General features: G+C 48.4%; 1 protein-coding gene across 1 annotated transcript in view; it reads left to right on the top strand.

Moving 5' to 3' along the window:
* Nucleotides 1-6,620: 6,620 nt before the first annotated feature.
* CDH26 (cadherin 26) overlaps nucleotides 6,621-21,197 on the top strand; it is a 42,280-nt gene continuing 27,703 nt past the window's right edge. Inside the window, exons 1-4 of the mRNA XM_072735183.1 lie at nucleotides 6,621-6,825; nucleotides 13,083-13,139; nucleotides 14,585-14,689; nucleotides 16,431-16,592. Coding sequence (XP_072591284.1) covers nucleotides 6,748-6,825; nucleotides 13,083-13,139; nucleotides 14,585-14,689; nucleotides 16,431-16,592 — 402 coding nt within the window. The 5' untranslated portion in view covers nucleotides 6,621-6,747. The remainder of the gene's footprint in view (nucleotides 6,826-13,082; nucleotides 13,140-14,584; nucleotides 14,690-16,430; nucleotides 16,593-21,197) is intronic.

Below are 21,197 nucleotides of genomic sequence, written 5' to 3'. Positions count from 1 at the left end.
ACTGGTTTAATTTAATGATGCATGAGTGGGGCAGCAGCCCACCGGCAGGTGGAAGGCAGCTCCAAGGAGTGTGCAAAAGGAGGGACTTCTATAGGCACGAGGAAGGTGTACTGGGCAAGAAAGTAGCCGGGTTATTGCAAGGTCACTTTCCTTTCGGGGGCAGCCGGGGTCTTACCAGGCAGATGGCCTCACTAGTGCTAATCAGCTGGCTCCTGACTGACGGGTTTAAGATCCCACTGTGGGAGAGCCCAAACTCTGAGTAAGGCTGGCCTGGCGAAACCACTCCATGTGGGCCTGTGGTCTTTTTATCAGGGGGTTTAAAAATAATTTTCTGGTAGTTGGAAAATTAACCATGTTGGAGGTTTTTAAGTCATAAAGTGGTACATAAAATGGTAGATTATTTTTGGATGTTGCTGTTTCATCATCCATGAGGTGGCCACTAAATCTCTAGACCCAACCCGACACCACCTCAGTCTACAGGTCTCTGATTCCTTTAACATCATAAAACAGCTCTGTCAAGCAGGGAATCATGCTCAGCGAAAGAACAGAGATCATTCGTTTGTAAAAATCTTCCGAGAGACCCTGTTTCAAACAACAGGATGCAAATAATCCCTGTCCTCTGCGATTCGCTCTTTAAGGAATGGACCATGAGAACACTGGGCAATGTATGTGCAATTCTGAAAATGGGATCGTCACGAATAGACCTGTCCTAGCCCGAGTGGTGGTTTTAGAGAAATCCAGGGTACATCTCACCTGCGATCCTGGGCACCTGGCAGGGTCCCCAGCTGCTGTGCTCCACAGCAGGTGAAGGAGAGAACACCCCCCCCCCCAAACAGGCCCCTGGAGGGTCTACTGCCTCCAGTGGGAGGCACTCAAGAAACAGGCAGTCCAAGAAAAACCGTCTTATCTTTCTTCTTTTTCTTCAAAGCAGGAGATGAAATTCCTGCATGAAAGACGCCTCCCCAGTGCCAGAAAGAAAAGTAACGTTCCTACCGTCAGGGATGAGCGGTGGAGACGCAGAAGGTCTCTACCCAGATGTTGTTTGTTAAAATGGTCTTGTCTTCCTTGGTCTCCACACACGGCTGAGTACCTTTTCTCCTTCAACCTAACATCGAAGCAAGTATCTCCCACCGCTTCTCCAGGTCCCTCCTTCCTTACGAAGGCCCCCACGTCGCGGAGAACCCGAGGCTTCGACAATCTGTCTGCTTTTTTATCCTGCTGCTCTGACGTCCATCACCTTAATTCTCAGCACCCTCCACAAAGGACCCTAAGAGGGTGCAGCGAAGCAGAATTTGCCACCCCAAAATATGTTTTAAGGAACAGCACAGACACGGGGAAATCACCGAAAGCTGAGAAGTTACCGTTTTGGAAGAGGCGTGTCTCCCGCTCCCTACCAGAAAGAGGAAGAGGTCTCTAGAAACGCTTATCAACTCTTATCTCATTAAGGTATGGACTTAAATCCGCCAAACAGCCACACCCATTTATTGTTCTTTTCCTAGTAAACTCACATAACTGGCTCCCCTCCAACATGTTTTGTCTCTATTTATTTATTTTTTATTAGTTTCAGGGTACAGGTCATCAGTTGCCTGCACCAGCGCTCCTTCCATCACGTGCCCTCCTTCATGCCCATCACCTGGTTACCCGTTCCCCGGTGACCCCAGTGTTTCCTAGAGCTCAGCATCTCATATGGTTTGCCTCCCTCTCAATTTTCATCTTATTTTTCCTTCCCTTCCCCTACATGGAATCGAAGAAACAAAACGAATGTCTTTTGTCTTTATCTGGAGGTGGTATTTAAGGAGGCAGCGTGAGCCATTTGGGGGAGTGACTCGGTTTTCCTGGGGTCTCTCCCACGCGTTCAGGAAGCATACGTGTTACTCAATTTCTATTTTTCTCCTGCGCATCTGTCTTTCCTTACATGAGCTCTCAGTCAAGAACATGGAAGGGGGGCCGCCCGGGTGGCTCAGTGGTTTAGCATCTGCCTTCGGCCCAGGGTGTGATCCTGGAGACCAGGGATCCAGTCCCACGTCGGGCTCCCTGCATGGGGCCTGCTTCTCCCTCTGCCTGTGTCTCTCTCTGTGTGTGTCTCTCATGAATAAATAAATAAAATCTTAAAAAAAAAAAACCACGTGGAAGGGTACAGGTGAAATTATTTTCCTCTCCTGTGAGGGTAGAGTCAAATTTTACCTCCCCTATTGAATGAAAGTCTGCATCTGGACAAGATCCTCGGCAGTTCACATTTGAGAAACCTGCATTGCTGGTGGCGCTTAGAAGTCTGCGAGTTTGAACCCACTGCCTGGACTGTGTATCCAGTCTCGACCCCTCCCTGCACTCTGGCCACCCTAGCAAGGTCATCTGCTTATCTCTGTTGATTTTCTCCAGGGCTTAAAGGCACTTGGCTATCTCTTGGCTCAAGGATAGGTCACTAAGCGGCCTGATTTATGGTTTCCGATAATTTGCGGGGCAGGTGAATGCTAAGGAGCTGAGGTTTCTTAGAACACTTGCACTTTGAGCTCGCTTCCCTTCCATTTTGCTCTTCTGCCCTCAGCCGGGCCCTTCGCTCCCTTCATCGTGGGCCAGGTTGAGAAGAGTCACCACTGCCCACCACCAAGCTTTCCCTCCAAACTCTTGTCTCACCAGACACCTCCCCTAGTACAGCAAGAAGAAGGAAAAGGCTGTGCTTTGTCCTGTGTTGCTCAATTTTCTAAATGCTGGAATGAAATGCTTTTTACTTATTGGTCTTATATAATAATGAGATGAGTGATCCAGCAGGTTCAGTTGAAGATATTCTGATTAACAGAAATCTGCATTTTTCCTGCACAGGACAATTTTAAGGCAGGAGGATACACAAAATAGCCTCAAATTTCGCTCTCTCCCTTCTTCCCTGAAAAAGCATAAAAACATTTACATATACAAATAACCGAAGAAAGAGCTCGGTACTTACATTATCAATAATATTAGTATAAAATATACTTGAAAAAAGCGAGAAACACTCCAATCAGTCATACTTGGCAGCGTTCCCCACCCTCCCACCCATTTGCTCATCTACAACTACTAGTTGAACAAACAGGGGCAAGAGACTAAAATTTCTCCAAAGGAATGTTCTGAGCAGCTCTTGGTGGCTGACAAAATACTAAAACATAAGGGCCACACTTTCTCATCAGCCCGTGTGACGACTACCGCAGCAACCAACGTGGGGCAGATAAAAATGTCTCAGTCCCTTAAAGCAGAGCAGGAAATACAAGTGACATTTCATTCTCCTGTGAAGTCTACTCTTCAGCTCTTGGTGGGTGTCAGGTATGGGGGTACATGTGTTCGATGCACGATATTAGACGTGAGGCTCAGAGTACGCTTGATAATAGCTTGGATTTTTCTGTGCTGGAATCAGATTCACTTTTCTGATTTTTTCCCCCAACATCATTTACAAAAAGTTTTAAACATACAGAGGAGTTGAAAGACTTGTCCAGTGAACACTGCCAGGCTCACAGCTTGTTCTCTGCTTTGTGCCCCACCTGCCTGCCCCTCCGAGCACCTGGCTCCCTCCCCAGGGGCTGCCTCCGGTTTGCCCTGAGGTCACTCTCCGGCGCACCAGGGGACTTGTTCCATGTTTCCGTGAGCTGTGGTTATTCAGTTGGTCACAGTTGGGCTGGGGACCAGCTCCCCTGAATGGGGACACAGCCCTCCCCTGGGGTTCTGTTGTCAGTGTTTGGTTTTGTTCTTTAACCCTACCTGAGGCTGTTCTGAGAAACTACACTTATCTTGTGACTTTGAAGAAACAAGACCTTGAAATCAGAATTCTTTTAGGGGAAGGTAAATTTTATATGAATGGACATAACATGGGGAGCTCTGACCAGGGGACGTGTAATTTATCCTGCACCCTGGATTTTGAATCCCTGCCTTCCATCGTGGGCACCTTGCCCCCGGCTCCTGGGCTATGGAGATGGGTCCCCTTTACAGTGTGAGTCCCCTCCCCTGGGCTCTGCCTCCTCCGGCAGGGACAGAGGTCTCCTGTCTTACAGACCCCCTTCCACGCTTTTGCCGACGGTGGTTGGCCTCTGTGCAGAAGAAGGCGTCCAGGTGGCCACGCTGGCGCTGCCTCCACCTCCCCTCCCAGCGGCCCTCTCAGACCACAGCACGTCCCCTCTTTGACATTTACTTGGGCAGCCTGGGAAAGTCTGTCTCCTCATGCCGGACGGAGGCATGGGTGGGCCCTTCTCCCCTCCCCTGTCCCGGTCCTGCTGTCTATCACAGTTCCCGTCTCCTGGGTGGCACACGGGGCCCGGTCACCCACACCACTGTCCAAGAAGCCGGGATGGGGCGCCAGGCCCTCAGCCTTGTTAACCACACCCATTACCAGTGACTCTATTCCCTAGAAAAATCCAACCCAATGGTTTCCCAGAGTGGAAAGTGGAAAGGAAAGCTTGGTGGTGGGCAGTGGTGACTCTTCTCAATCCTCCCATCCCTCCCCAGTGTGGGGGGCAGGTCAGCTCCTGCTCCAAATGAGGCAAGCAGAAAGCAGCCGGCCCCCTGCCCCAGGACTCCTCACGTCCACGGCTGCAGTGGCAGAGGGCGGCCTGCCAGGTGATGGGATCCATTTGGCCGTGGTCTGGGGGTCCTGAAGTGTCTGCTATTAATTGTTGGGGTCTCTTCTTAGAATGTCATGAAGGTAATGCTGCCTCATTTTCAGTTAGGATCCTACTCGCCAGTTCCTGGGCAAGCGGAAACCTGCTGTGCCACGTGCTTTTCCCGGCAGAGATGGAGGAGGCACGTGTTCAAGCTGCACTAAGGACCCCGCAATGACACTCAGGGCGAGTGCCTGGCGTTTGCGGGAACCTTGACTGTCGTGGATGATTCGAGGCAAAATTAATCCTTAGCAGCACTCATGGTGTGCTTATCGTGATAGAGGATCCTGAGAGCTGTGGCGGGGGGGCACCCCTAAACGCACAAGGGGAGGCTGATGAGTGCAGATGATTAGTGTGCTCATCCTTTCCTCTCCGACCACCTGCCCCATTTATCTCAGGTCACATTTCATCTCTCAGGTTCCTGGATCTGGGGGCTGCCACCTTGTGGCTGCAGAGTACTGGTGCACGTCGAGGATGGGAACCTTAGATCCTGTGGGATCTCTGATGCTCTGGACAGAAAGGGAACCTTGACACCTTCCAGTTCATGCTCACCTGAGACTGTGCTGTGGCAGGTGAGGCCCAGCAGCACTCAGCCCAAAGGGGAGAAGGGCTGCCTTATGGGAAGCCGACATCTCGCTCGGTTACTTCTAAATGTTTGAGGATGTTGAAAATGTGGCTGTTTCTAGTATCTTAAAATACCAATGTCTTTCAACTGAGAGCAAATCTCAAGGTAGAACCCCTCAGAAGCATTCCCCAGTGCCTCTCCAGAGGCTGTCTTTCTTGCTGCATATCATGTCCCCCGGCGTCACTTCGGGGAAGGGGTCCCCGCCCTGCATCATCTTTTTTTCCTCCCACAAACACTCAACGTGGTTTAGCTGATCTGATCTATAAACTCTGAATTAAAGACTCCCAACTCTGGGAAATGAACTAGGGGTGGGGGAAGGGGAGGTGGGTGGGGGTGGGGTGACTGGGTGATGGGCACTGAGGGGGGCACTTGATGGGATGAGCACTGGGTGTTATTCTATATGTTGGCAAATTGAACACCAATAAAAAATAAATTTATAAAAAAAAAAGATTCTAACTTAATCAAATTTTCAGTAGACTCCCTCGGAAAAAAAAAATACCCGCTTTGAAAATAATCATGATGGACACGTAAATGTGAATTCGATTATTATTATTCCGTTTCTATTTATGCAGGGGAAATATTTAGAGACCTGAAATTTGCATTTGTTACTCTTTCCAATAATAAGCTACTAATTCAGATTAAGATAATAAAGTGTTCAAATTACAATGTTCAGCGGCATCTCACTGAGCTCACTATTTGCTGTTTTAAACAAGGTGATGTGGTAACAAGGTACACCGTTCAAGTGATTAGATTAACAGATCTCTGATTTTGTCTTACACTCAATTGTTGCCACCTTAAGTGTCGAGTGTGAGGAATCCTGTTTTCTGGTATTCTAAGGCAAATACCCCCAGTCTGGCGCAAATCTCCCACCATCTCCATCCCTCCATCCTCCATCAATCTCAAAGTCACAGGGCAGAGTCAGTTAAGCTTAGCAGAAATTTGGGTAGAAAAGGTCTGTAAAGCACAGAGTCCTGAGACATGACTGGGATGAAGATTGTCAGAGCTCTGGAGAGTGAAAGTGCTTGGGTTTCTCTCCTTAATAAAGTTCCTCTTTCTTAGACTCTTTTTCCACTGCTTTCCTTTCAAAGCATTATAGGGAAGAGCCCTTAAAATATCCTGCTTCAGAAAGAGATCACGGAGCACATGACTCGTAACTAAAGACAAACAGAGCATAGGAGCTGGCATCCTGTTCCCCAGGCTGGGGTAATCCCCTGGGGTCGGGTTCCAGCCCTCATCTGTGCACGTGAGGCAGGGCATGTTTAATTCCCCTCCACTCCCTTCCTGGGAACTTGGTTGTCACTGTGAGGTTAAAGCTTAAGGCTTGGCCCAGCCCATTCTGATAAATGCAAGTGCGGTCAGGGCCAGAGGAGGGGAGAGAGGAGACCAGGGTGTTAGGGACACAAGTGCCTCCAGAGCAACAGGAGGCTTGGGCTGGGAAGGAAGTGATCGGGGATTCGAGGCCTGGCTGTGGAGGACACTGGCTATCTGAGGGGACTTGCAGGCATGGGCTCCAACGGCCACACATCCCTCTCGTTGCCACTGCTTTCAGTGCTACTGCTGCTGCTGCTGCCGCTGCTACAGGTGAGCTGGGGCAGGTGCTCGGAACTGGGCTGGGGGCCATGAGCCCGCCTCAGGACTGAAGGCACAGCTCTGGTTGGCTGTGCCCCTCCTGGGGTGATGGGCCGGGGAGGGATGGAGAAGAGGGCTCTGGGTAGGCCCCGAGAGAAGGGCAGGTGTGTGTGTGTGGGGGGAGCCTGGGGTCTGCATACACCTGTAACAGGACACCGTCAGTGGGGCTCCTGAATGTATACAAAGGAGGGGTTTAGGTCACAACCTGTTTGGGGAGTGGTGGAGATGGACTAAGGGGACTCATCTTAAACTGGTTTATACAGTGCACACCATTTTCATTTAGATTTGTGGTGATCCAAGCTTTCTAAGGGTACTTCTGTTCACACCTCAGCCTGTATGTGACAGACAATCTGAGCAACCTCAGGGTGGGTGGGAGGACTTAATGCCTCTGCCCCCCAACCCCTGGCCACAGCCCAGATGGAATCAAGGTCAGAAAACACACGGGCTTGTTGCATGTGTACTGACCACAGGGATTCACCATTGTGTGCACCTGTCATGCCGCTCACTCCATGGCTTTCCGCCATCATGAGGGTGTTGCATTGAGTTCTCCTGTAGTACCTGGCCCAGGGTCACCTGTAGGTCTGGACTGGGCTGCTTAGCATCCCAACTTGGCTCGCCCACAGCCGGTGGGGTTCTGGGCTGACCACTGACCTTGATCCTCACCTTGGCTGGACGTGGACCTTTCTTGGGAGCTGTAGAACTCCCAAAGCTTGGATACCCCCTGAGACGTTCAGACTTAGCTGACCTGCGAGGTGGCCTAGGCCTTATGGCTTTACCTTGGTCTCGTTAAACCTCATTTTCTTTACCTGAAAACAGAGCTGATATTTGCTCTTCCCTGTCCTGGTGGTCATAAGAGTGAAGATGGGCTTGGCCGGTGTGCCCTTCTGCCTGTGTCCTTCTGGTTCTCTAGCCACAGTGAAATGGTGGGCAATGCATCTGGCACCCATGCTGCTACTATTTATTGGATATTTGCTCCGAGTGGGACATGGGGGATGCAACAGTAAGCAAAATGGGGGGATGGGTGGAAATCCCCTGAGCTCTAGTGGAGCTCTGCTGCCCACGTGAGCGTCTTGCTAGGCACCAGTTGCTCGGTGCTTAGAGAATTTTCTTGGACCCTTTTTGTCATTTCCAGTTCTAAATGTCCTTAGTCAAACAGTACTCTCATTTTATCTCCCACTTTGTCAAATCCTGTTGATAGCCTGTTTTAATCATCAAGCCCTGTCCTCATCTTTCTCTTCCTCCTGCCCTTGCCCCTAAGTGGTCTGGTCAGAAAACACAGATATGTTTTCCTCTTCTCTGTTGTATTAGCACAGAGCCCAGACAAGCTGACTCATGTCTGAAGATGGGTTGAGTGGGGGCAGGCAGCAGGGAGTGGACTGTGGGTGGCAACTCAATGTTTGGTGAAAGCAGCTTTATACCCATTCCAGTGGATCAAGGCAGAGGAAAGAAGGTGCTGGAACCAGGTGTTTTTTAGCAAGCCCCATCCTGTACCATAACAGGGCAAGAGCTTCCCACCCAGCGGTGCCTGGTCACTTGCTGAATTGGCTGCGAATTAACCCATTCCCTCCACTCCTACGTGGGCTCCAGAGTTGGCCTACAACCACGTGTGACACCCCATGTGTGCCCACTGGCCCCCCTCTGAGCTCCCCGTTCCACTGGAGCGCTGTTCTTCCTCTGGAACCCCACCACACCCCTGCTGTCTGGGGGACACAGAGCAAGCAACAGAGTTGGGGCTGTACTGCGGGTTTTGCTCTTGGAGCCCGATTCAACAGTAAGTCGCATAAGGGGAGCCCCGTTCTCCTCCTATGGGAACTTCTGGTCCTGAGGGCTCATGAATACTCCACTGCCAAGACCAGAGGAGGAAATCGCTGGTTAGCAAAGTCTATTATGTCATCATTGTTGATTTTTTTTTTTAACCCTGGAGATCCCAAATTGGCTTATCTTTAAAAAACTGTTAGCATCAGTGATTAACTTGCTGAGCCCCAATTTAGGAGCAACAGTGAATGGTTTGCAGAAGGTGAGGGATTCTGTGTCAGGGGAAGCTGGGCACTCGGAGGGATGTCCTAAGAGCCCTGGGAACCTGCTGACATGATGCGGTCTGCACTTTTAAAGATCGCCTGAGGTTCTGTAGAGAGAACATACTTGAGCAGGAGACTAAGCAACGAGGGCCACGTGGCAAAGTGCCACAAACTGGAGCCTTCAAACAGCAGAAAGGTACAGCAGGACGCTACAGTTCATCAGACAGTTTTGCATATTTGCAAGTTGCTAAGAGAGTAAATCTTGAAAGTTCTCATCACAAGAAAAATAATGCTTTAACTGTGTGTATTGGCAGATGCTAAGTAGACGTCTTGTGGCAAGCATTTCGCAATATGTACAAATAACAAATCCTCATGTTGCGTACCTGAAGCTAATACAACGGCATTCGCCAATTATACGTCTTTAAAAAAAATTCTCGAATGCAAATTTGCAATGAAAAAAAAAAGAATTTGCAAATTTGCAATGAAAAAAATAATTATTTCCATGCAGGCTCCTCAGTTCTTTAGCACCCTCTGCAGACACAAAGCCTCCTATGCACCTAGGTTACTTCCCTCCAGCGATGCCATGGCTACCTGACCGGGCCAGCCTGGACATTACTGGTTCCACGTCCCCACGCTTAGCACCGCCTGTCAGGTGATGTGTGCGTGACTCTTGCAATCAAATGCCCACCTGCCACACAGCGTTTGGTGGACACTGTAACCAGAGACACCAGCCTCTAGAAAGTTTTCTCCCTCACATTATAGAAACATGATGTGCATCTTTTAAATGGTATCTTCTTTGGACCAACTGCCTACTATTGGCAAGGATGGGGAATACAGGAAGCACACTTACAAAGTCATTTAGGCAAATATAACTCTTTTCTGGTCTGCCTGCAACAGCCAGACAAGATCGCACAATTTCTGAGGTGAGCGTGGAGGGGGGTCGTGAAACACACAGTGTCAGGTGCACAAACCTAGGCGCTCACAGCTCTCAGGTGGCTATTGGCTGAGCCATTCAAGTGCTGCCAGAGTGAGTGGACTGCACAGAGCCTGTATGTAGAAAGGACCCGTAAAGACACCCTGTCTCACGCCCTCACTCACAGAAGGGGACACTGAGGCCAGGGACGAGGTCAAACCTTTCCCTATTCCTTGTTGCCCACCTGGGAATAGACCTGTGTTGGAAATGGAATGAATTTCTTCATTCTTTTGCAAGAACTGTGATTTTCTCTCCATTTTAAGATCATATACCTGGTTAGGCCCTTAATTTAAAACCGTCAACACGAATCAAGAAGCATTCAGTGTCTGAATGAATCAACGTTTGAGATTTTGGAATGCCAAGACTTTAAACATTCTTTCCCTTTGAGTAAATAGAAATCTAGTCTGTAGCAGGGAACAAATATCATTGTCTTTGACGTTAATGAAACAAGACGAGCGGGTGATATCCACCCCAGACAAGGAGGGAGGCTGGCCACGAAGGAAGGATGCATAAAGAATGTTCGTTTTCTGTGAAACTGCTAACACGCAGTCCATCGGGGAGCGGTGTGGCCGGCAGCAAGGATGGACCCTCCTGGTGCAAAGCCACCAGGGCTGAGGGTGGGGTCACAATCACTCACCGTGTCCCAGAGCCTGAGGCAGAAATCCTAGAGTAGCAGTCATCTGATGGTTTGCTCTCAGGATGCCTTCACGCTCGTCACATTACTGAGAGCCCGAAGAGCTAGTCCCTATGTGGGTTATGTTTACTGTGATTTACCATATTAGACATTAAGACTGGGACATCGTAAGCTTTTCTTGGTTCATTAAATATCATAATAAACCCAGTACATGTGAGTATATGTCACACGCTCTTATGAAAAATAACGATACTTTAAAAAAAAATTCCATTTAGTGTGAAGAGTGGCACTGTTTTATATTCTTGCAAATCTCTTGTTCCAAAAGAAGACAGCCGGATTCTCCTCTCTGAGTCTTCTTTCAATCTTGTAAATGTTGTTTAGTTAAAGGACATGAAGAAATTCTGGCTTCACACAGATATGCATATGGAAAGGGAGGACTGTGTGATTGGCCTTAGACAGATTTGTGGTTATCCTTCTTTGACATTACACCAAAACTTGACAAGTGGTATTTTTAAACAATTGATTGCTGTGTGGAATCTGAATATATCTTAATAAGCTTTTCTTGCTCTGTTACATCAAAAGCACTGGTATGTCTCATGTCTTGGATGACTCTTTCTCAGTGCTGAGGCCCCAGCATCTTGGATGACTCATCCCTAAATGCAACAAGGAATGAAATACTCATTCCTTGGGGATGATTTTGGAATGTCATGCATTAATCATTAGGAATCTCTTGTCTTGGGATGCCTGGGTGGCTCAGTGGTTGAGCGTCTACCTCTGGCTTAGATCATGATCCCGGGGTCCTGGGATCGAGTCCCACATCGGGCTCCCTGCATGGAGCCTGCTTCTCCCTCTGCCTGTGTCTCTGCCTCTCTCTCTCTAGGTCTCTCATAAACAAATAAATAACATCTTTTTTATAAAAAGGAAACTCTTGTCTCATTGAGTTATGTAGATCTTCCAAATGCTGACATTATTTCATTCTGCAAAATCAGAAAATCACACTCGTTAATATCTCCACATATCATCAGAAAAAATTGGAAGCTGTCAAGCCCATTGTGGCAGACACAAGTTTTCCAAAATTCTAAAGTTTTGCTTGAAAGCTTCCATTATATTGTTGGCAACATGACACCATCCACCATTTCTCTCAAAGTGATAGGCTCACTTGTTTACCATCAAAGAACTATCGAGTGCCCAATACTGACCAACACAGTTTGTCAGTCAATCTTCCAAGCACAATGCTGTTGCCAGCCTGTTCAGCTGGCAACTCCAATGATCACCCACGTGCTTTCATCGGGACTCTACTCCGTCCAGGGCGTTGCCTGGGGTTTTGTGCGTACTTCTCACCTGGTCATGCAGAATACCACAAATGCATGTGTCCCAGTGGTGCAGGGCAGTAACATTAAAGACCTTTACTGCTTCATCAGTTCTCAAGTGACTTCAGGCGTCAAGTCAATTCATCCATTACCTCATCCCTAAATGCAACAGGCTTTTCCTTTCCTCCTTCTTCTTCTTGAGTGTGTGTGGTGATGAAGGTACATGTATCAGGTACAGCATGGAGATACAGGATGCTGCTGGTCTTGCTGCCACCATCTTTCCCAGTGATTTGTCCCATCAGTGCCAATGTCATGCAGTGAAATCAGCAGATGATGCTCTGGTATGGCTCGGCAAGCATTTGGCCGTCTTGGTAGCGTCCTGGTAGCGTCAGGGACCCCAGTGGGCCACGCTTGGAAACCTGCTGCTCCACAGAAACGTCCTCTATGCATGTGGACGTGTATTGCCACGGCATTTTCCCTTAAGTGATAGCAAACACCAGGAAATAATCTAAATAACCATCCCCAGGAGGATGGATAAATGAACTGTCCTTTGTTCATGTAGTGAAATACTCGACGGTAGTGAAATGAGTGGACCAGAGCTGTAGGCGTACACACACACAAACACACACACACACACACACACGCTCGTTCAGTGTTGGATCTACATACTCTGCAGAGTCTGTCTCTATTCTAACAGCCTCACTCTAGGTGTGTGGCTTTTTTTCTTGGGCGGGGTGGGGGGAATGGCAGCAAGTTTGTTGAGATGTAAATTATCAATAAATAATTCTCGATGTAAATCATATGAATGAAAAGTAACAAGGTCTATGGTTTTCTTGATTTTATGAATCTAAAAATAGAGAAAAAATAAAGGAAAAAAAAAAACAGGAAAAACAAAGCCGACTTGAATCTCTCCACTAGTTAGCATCTGGTGCTCTTCTACACGGGACATAAATGCATCCGTGCTCATCCCGAATAGACAGTTTGTTCTCCCACTGTGCTACTCACCGTCACAGCAGCACGCTGGTTTTACACGTTGCTGGTATCGGCTGTACGCTGCGAGACTCCTTTTGCTTAGTTCCCCTATAGTTGCAGAGGAAAAGCAGTAAGCATGACCTGAGATGTCAAGAACAAGAAGTTGTATTTATCAAAACCAAATGAAGTTCTTTTTTTTCCCCCTCTTCTCTCATTCTAGAAGACGTGTGTGTCCTCAGGCAGTTTCTACCTGAGTCTGACAAGTATTTTCCCTACTAATTCACGTCATTTTTATTTTTAAGGTCAACGGTGTCAACAGCTTCCAACAAGAGAAGGATGATCTTACTGACCAAACACAGGTGGGGTTTGGAAGTCACTCTCTTCATAAGCCAAGTGAGGTCAAACTTGACTCAGAGATTCTTTTGCAATTTCAAGTTTTTTAGTTCTTGGTCCATGTTCAGAAAATAAATTAGTAACTAAGTGTGGCCTTTCGGAATCTTAAGGGACTGTCAGAGAACTGCAGTGGATGCTTTTATGTCTACTAGGATATGAGCAATCTGTGCACATCAGAAATCAGCCACACAGTGCTAGCCCAGAGCTTTCTCCACACTCTTTTCTTCTTCATGGAGTTAAGATACATTAAAGTTAATCCCCAGCGTGTGAGCTTTGGACTGCCCAGGGATGTGGCCGCGCTTCGCTAGGAGCTCATGCCGCCTTACAGATACTTCCTTCATCTTGTTCTTGTGATCAACTCACTTCCTAATTTTTTAAAAAAGATTTTATTTATTAATTCATGAGAGACACACACAGAGGGAGAAGCAGGCTCCATGCAGGTCTCCATCCCGGGACTCCAGGATCACCATCTAGGCCAAAGTAGGCAGGCGCTCAACCACTGAGCCACTCAGGCGTCCCAACTCATTTCCTAATTAAATACAGTTGACCTTTGAACAACATGAGTTTGAAGTACATGGTCCACTTATATGCAGATTTCTTGCAGGACAGTGCCGTGAATGTATTTTCTCTTCCTTATGATTTTCTTAATGACATCGTCTTTTCTCTAGCTGACTTTATGGTAAGAATAGGGCATATAATACACACAACATACCTAGTGTGTATTAACCGACTGCTGATGTTATCAATAAGGCTTCTGGTCAACAGGAGGCTGTTAATAGTGAAGTTTTGGGGGAGTCAAAGGTTATACATGGATATTTGGCTGCCCCAGGGGACAGTGCCCCAACCCCACATTGTTCAAGAGTTAACTATAATTTTTGAAAAGACTTACATGTTTGTGGATAAAAATCAATGTGGCTAGAAAGCAGCTTGGCTTGTAATAAATATGTGGTTAAACTCGATCTATGGTCTCTCCCCTGACAAATCTCTGAGTCTGAGTCTTTTCCTGTTAGAAGGGACAGTAGAAGATAAAGAGGTGTTAAAGACCTATCAGTACTGAATGGAGACATTCTCATCAAGTATTTCAGAAAGAGAAATAGGAGGGAGTAACTTTCTCACTCATTCAGCAGCTGTGTGCGTGTCTGCCATGGGACGGCGTTGGCAGAGTAGGCAATGATCTTTAATGTTACGTCTGCATAGCCGCTAAAATGACCTCACAATCCATGTAAAATCAGTGGGTGGCCCATGCCCCACGGTCTAGAAACAACTCTACAGTTGTTAAGAAATCAGGCACTTTTAGTTTCTAAGCATCGGAGGCTGTTGTGAGGACAAGGGATATCAAGCAAATCAGGTACCAGTTTGTGCCTGCTACATCGCTACCACTGTCACCCTCATGGTCGTCGTATAATTTCAGGGAGAGAGCCACCGGCCCCTACGGCGGTCCAAGAGAAGATGGATTATTACCACTCTGGAATTGGAGGAGGAAGATCAAGGGCCCTTTCCCAAACTTGTTGGTGAGGTAAGGAAGGCCCCTGCCACTGTCTCTGATGAGGCATGTCCCCTTTGGCAGGAGGACTAAGTCTCAAGCTTTCAAAAGGCTACGTGCTAGGGAGGCCAGTCGGGGTGGGGGTGGGGGAACATTACGGTAGGAGGAACGCTGGACTAGGCTCTAGAACCTGCTCTACCTCAACGTGACTAGGGGCCTTCGGGCAGGTCACTTCATGTGAACATGTGCTGAGAACATCAGTCACCTGTATCAACGGGCTCCTCCATTCCAGCCTGCTGGCCTGATTTATTTGGCCCATGCAAAGTCTTTAAAAAAAAACCCAAAACATATTATTTAAAAATAAGGAGATTGGAGTTACCAGAGACTGGGAAGTGGGGGAAATAGGGAGATTAAAAAATAAGTAAATGGAATGTAAAACAGTGGCTGGGGGGGCTGTTGCGGAGGAGGTCACGGGGCCTTATCACTTGATGGGGACAGAGCGTCAGTTTGGTAAGAGGAAAAGAGCTCTGGACACGGATGGTGGTGGCGGCCACACGACAGCGTGAGTGTGCTTCGTACTGCGGGGCTGCACACTGAAAGATGATGACGGTGGTAAATTTGATGTCGTGTGCATTTAACCACAACAAAAAAAGATGGAAACAATAGGAAGATTGTATTAGAAATTCTTGTGCTTCTTGAGGTTTTCTGAAAGTTGGAAGATCTGCCCCCACGGAGCCGACATTCCCCACATGCCAACAACTGGATGGGGCTTGGTTTTCCATAGGCCCCACGCCTCCCTGTGGCCTCCCTCCCTCCCTCCCAGCTGAGGCACCCAAGCTGGCACGTGCCAGGGCTGCAATGTGGGAGTTTTTGCACGTGGTCCACGTCATTCCTTTCCACAACACTCCTGGCCTGTGAATTAGGTGCTGAGCGACTAGGTGCCTACAGCTCTGACATCCTATGACTTCTGGAGGAAAAATGAACACAATCTGTATTCTTGCAGTGTTCATAAAAATAGTAGATGCCTGCTGTAGACAGAAAAACCTACTGAAAGTTTTCAAGGCTCAGTGGCTACCACTGTCCACTCCCAAGAGTCGGGGGGCCCCAGTGGGCTCCTACCGCGGACGCACCACAGCCTTCCTGCCGGAGTCCTGTCCTTGCAGGGCCCCGCCCGTGCAGTACCTACATTACAGCCTTGTTCTAAAGATTAAGTAGGCTCAGGCAAGTAGGGCATGTAGTAGGCTGGCTCATTCTAGGCCCTTTCCAAATGTTAGCTGCACGGGTATTGCTGCTCCCCTCTCCCTGCAGGGATCATCAGTATGAACACATCGGTTCGTACTCTTCCAGACATTTCCCTGTAGTCTCACCAACATGAGTCCCTGTTGACAGACTGGGGTCGCCCCACGCATGTTGCTCTTCAGGTTGCCTTTGTAGTTTAACAGTGAGGCACCGCCCCCTTTCTGGGGCAGGGCCTGCAAGTGCTGAGGACTGGGGACCCACGCCCCAGGAGCGGGGTCCCGCACTAGGATTCTCTCCCTGGGGAGGGACACGTACGTCCTTCCCACACTCTGCTCACTGTGACAAACGTTGTTCCTGCATCTCTGCATGTCTTTCTGTTTCTTTCGGATAGACCCAGGTGAGCGATTGCCAGGTACGGTGCTTTAAAAATGCCTTTGAATCCTAGCCTTGCTGTTTTGTGTGCCTTGTGGTTTATTCTCATTCTTTTTTCCCTCCCCACCCCCCCCCCCCGCTTTTTTTTTTTTTTCCCTTTCAGCTGTTCAATGATATATCCCATAACATGTCATTAATGTATGTGATCAGTGGACCTGGTGTGGACAAATATCCAGAGATTGGTTTGTTCTCTATAGAAGATCACAGGAATGGAAGAGTGTATGTTCACCGCCCTGTTGATCGAGAGACAACGCCGTCTTTTATGGTACCAAAATTTTGATATTTTCTAGGCTTGGGTTTATTGCAAAGCTGCTGCAGGAATATCATATTCGGCAAGCATTAGTTAAGCTGCCCACATGCCAGGTCCTAAGAGGCTGCCTATTACACGCTGTGGTAAGCCTTAAAAGTGTGCATGGGCAGAGAGGCTAATTTTATAATGTTCTTAGAAACTTCTGGACTCTGTGATGATGTATGTGAGCTGCTACAGATCTTCCTTCTAATGACCGGATTCCAAGCATGATCAGGATACCTGAAAGCATTTGGGGATAGGGCTAGAGAATGTTTATAAAATGGGCTAATTTGGTTTCTGATGAGTCATGGTTGGAATATGTAGGCAGAAGCTACAAGCAGACCCCACAGTACCTAATAACTAATGAATGAGCAATTATGAACCTGGTGGCAGTTTCTTCTTGTGTCCATGGGTTCTTCAGGGTCTCATAACCCCAACACCGTGGTCTACAATGGATTTGAAATCCAGGTTCTACGGATGCCTGGGTGGCTCAGCAGTTGAGCGTCTGCCTTTGATTCAGGTTGTAATCCTGGGGTCCTGGGATTGAGTCCCGTATTGAGCACCCCCCCGGGGGAGCCTGCTTCTCCCTCTGCCTGTGTCTCTGCCTCTCTCTCTGTCTTTCTCATGAATAAATAAATAAAATCTTAAAAAAAAAAGAGAGAAAGAAATCAGGTTCTAAACAAGGGGAAAAAAATGTTGGTAGTGTATTAGGCTACCAGCTTCACCTTACAGGGGATGCATACGATGCTAGCCTTTGCTTTGTTTTGGCTTCTGCTGGAAACTGAGCTTGGTTCTCAGGCCTGCTCAGCTGTACATTGGCTCCTTCAGGGTGAGAAAGAACATCTGAAAGAAGTAATTTATATACGTTTTCTCCAATGACCTTAAAATATTTACATATATAATAAAACATATGCCCTTAACTCATTCATTGGTGGGCTCTGAAACTCTAATTTTTTAAACAAGATTTTATTTATTTATTCACGAGAGACACACACACACACACACACACACACACACAGAGAGAGAGAGAGAGAGAGGCAGAGACACAGGCAGAGGGAGAAGCAGGCTCCATTCAAGGAGCTCGATGTGGGACTCGATCCTGGGTCTCCAGGATCATGCTCTGGATTGAAGGCGGCGCTGAACCGCTGAGCCACTGGGGCTGCCCTGAAACTCTAATTTTTAAATAGTCAGGAATGCTCCCCAAACTCCAAAAGTCATGCAGAGACGACTCTGCTGGTCTTCACTATATTTATGGAAACCCTTGCCCCATGGGGTGAATTGGCAGTGTCTGTCAAACAGAAGGAATATAGAGTGGTCATAGGTAGTAGGGCCCTGGGGTAGCCCTACTAAATCTTGAGTGAGCAAACAGATCACCGAGGGATCTTGTGAAAATCAGATTTTGCTTCAGAACATCAGGGTGGAGCCTGGGATTCCGAATCTCCAGCAAGCTCCCAGGACAGGGTGCTGCCGCTGGCCCCCGGCGGCCACGTGCTGAGTGTGGAGGGCCAGAGGGTGAGCCTGACTCGTGCAAGGACTGGACAAAATATATTGTGCTTATGGTCCTTGTTTTGCTGTTGTTTTTTGGTTGCTGTTATTTGCGGGTTGCTGTTGTTTGCTTTTAACATCTTTACTGACGTATCAGGGGTTGGTTTTCACAAGGTTTAAGATGAGACTTTTTCCTGGAAGCTGATAATACCTAAGCCAAATCCATAAGAGTGTTTTCTGACATGTGAGGCCCTAATGGGAAAGCTTGGCATGTCAAGGCCCGGGAGGCCCCAGGGAACAGTTAGAACAAGCAGAGAAAATGTGAGAACATGAGCGGTGTCCCCACAGGTTCTACTCCGACAGGATTTCCAAACCCTGCACTTGGACCTGCTGGGTGAGATCAAGCCCACCATCCCATCCCCCAGGCGTTATCACAGCCATGCTTTTCTACCAAATTCTACGATCGCTTGCTAGCTGGCTTCTTGGTTGGCTGTGAACATCCATGAGACAAGACGCAGGGTGGGGTTTGGAGGCATGCCCCACCCCGAGGCTCTCTGTCTCACGACCCTGGTTTACTGTCTCCTTATTACCTTTCATCGCCTGCACTGTATACCTGAAACCTGTTTGGTTCCCTGTGGGTGGTCAGTCTCCCCACTGGAATGCAAGTTCTAAGAGCGAGGAGTTTCGTACTGACTGCCATTTCCTGAGTCAGGAAGAGGGCTCTGCACATAGTAGGTAGGTTTCCAGGTGATTATGCGGATGAGTGAGTGAGCACAGCAGAATGTTGTCTCTGCTTCCAGACTGTTGTGGGTTGAATTGTATCTTCCAAAAAAGATAGGTTCAAGCCCTACCCCTGGTACCTGTCTATATGACCTTATTTGGATACAGGGTCTTAGCAGGTGTCATCAAATTAAGATGAAGCCATACTGGATTAGGGTGGGCCCTAATCTGGTGACTGGCATCCTTGTCAAGGGAAGGGAATTTGGGCGGCACAGAGAAAGACAGAGAGGAGAAGGCTGGAGACAAAGACCGGGGTGACGCATCCATCCTGGCGGAGGACACCAGGACGGTTGGCAGCCCCCAGCAGCCAGGGGAGAGGCCTGAAACAGATTTCCCCTTAGAGTCTCCAGAGGGAACCAAGCTTGCTGACCCCAACTGGGATTCCAGTCTCCAGAAGTATGAGAGAACACGTTTGGTTGTAAGGCACCCAGTCATCACAGCGGATATAGGAAACAAACATGCAGGGGTTAACATACTCTCTAGGAAGACCAGACACAGGCTGGTGAGAAGGGTGACCAGCCACAAAAAGGAGGTTAAGCAAGTGTAACAGAAACGCCACACGAGCTGGGCATTCCAGCTCAGCCATCTGCTTCTGCAGAAGGATGCTTGCTACCGGGTCTTGGCGGTTCACAAAGCCAGGATGTATTAGAAGCGAAGTCAGCCCAAGTGTTGGCCAACAGACATTCCCAGGAGCACCGCTGTGCTCTTGGGGGTAGTGAAGGAGTCACAAGAATTAGCCAAAACATGTAAAAACTTGTGTTTGGGAGGTTGGGGGGTGGGTGGCGCTGATTTCTTGTTAATTCCATAAACCTACAAGAATGTAGGGACAGCAGCCAAGAAGCGCCTGAGGATGTAAGACATAGCTGGGAAGGGGAAAAGCCTGACTTTTTCTATGTAGGAATCTCATCTGTTTATATCAAAATCTGCTCGATTTCATAGGCTACAAATACACTCAGGAAATTTTTTCTTTTGTATTCCTTGAAATAATTATCTGTGGGTCTATATGCCAACGCACTCAGCTTTGCCTACTTGAAACCTATGCGTACAAGTGACTTTGTCTTGTGTGTTCGGCATTTAAGATACTTGCATGTGCCTGCCTGTGACTAGGAGTACACGTCCTGTGCGTGTCATTTCAGGGGTCACGTGCCCCTGCACCATGTCACTGCACTATGGTGGGCCACCCAGGAATCTAAATTTTAAGGCCATAACAAAAGGCTGAAAACCCTTTCCAAGTGCAGAAAATATCCATGACATTTCCCTTCTCCATTGCGATTCTGAGTCCCTGGAAATTCTTAGCATCTTGACAAAGAATAAACAGCACTTACGCCTCTCAGGCATCTTACAGAACTGACGGTCTCAGATGTAGCTTTTAGGATAATAGATGGAATATAAAATGATAAACATAAAACAAACGTGGTTCTTATTTTTAAGTGGAAGGACTACAGTTGGCGCTGTGTCGGAGCCAGAAGTCCGCATGATTAGGGAGCAGAGTTGCCAGCGCAGTCATAAATTATGGAAGAGCATGTGGAAATGGTGTGTGCGAAGGCCGATTTGCTTGTGCAGAAATGTAAAAATGTATGTTGGATTCCCGGGAGCAGACTAGCTCAGTGGTGTTGAGGAGAGAGGAGACAGCTGAACCGGGAGAGCCTGGGGCCCAGGCCACTGCTGTAGGACACCCGGTGGGACCGCCACAGTGGATGCCCCAAGTCTGCGGGCAAGAGGCCCAGGCAGGGTGTGCAGCAGAGACCTTGTGTGCTCTGGGGACAGGGCCGGAGAGATTGCTGCCCGAGGCTGCCGAGGTGCTGGGACCCCAGCTGGTGAAGGCACCTGCTCCGGGCCCTGCGTGGCTGTGGAGGGGAGCGCTGAGGAACAGGCCGGTGCTGTAGTCAGGTCTACACCTACTTGCACTTGAAGCTGGGCTCTGCCGAGGGCGCAGCCAGGGACCGTGCAGTGGTGCCCAGTGGGGCTCCAGGACCACCTCCCTCTGGGGCTTCTCTGCGAGGAAGGAAGGAGGTGATCGGTGTAGGAGCCCAGTCCTGGGCCTCACTGAAACCACTTCTCCTGGAAGGAACCCTGTGCTCGCTCAGCATCCCGCAGTCGGCTCTGCACCTGCACCTGCAACCAGACCGCCCTAGAGAAGCCACCGCTCCCGTAGTGGGTGGGTGTGGCCCTGACAGCTCCTCCACACATCACCCCGGCCCGCTCCCTTCCCTGAACTTCTTCTATTTCACCACTGACTCCCCACAATCTTTGCAGCTTTCAACAAATAAAATCACTGTTTATCCTAGAGCTATAGAAATTCAGCAGCAAGTGGGT

The sequence above is a fragment of the Vulpes vulpes genome, chromosome 14 (genome assembly GCF_048418805.1).
Source record: "Vulpes vulpes isolate BD-2025 chromosome 14, VulVul3, whole genome shotgun sequence".
NCBI lineage: Eukaryota > Metazoa > Chordata > Mammalia > Carnivora > Canidae > Vulpes > Vulpes vulpes.
Note: the sequence above shows the minus strand (reverse complement) of the source record. Positions and strands in the feature narration are given on the sequence as shown.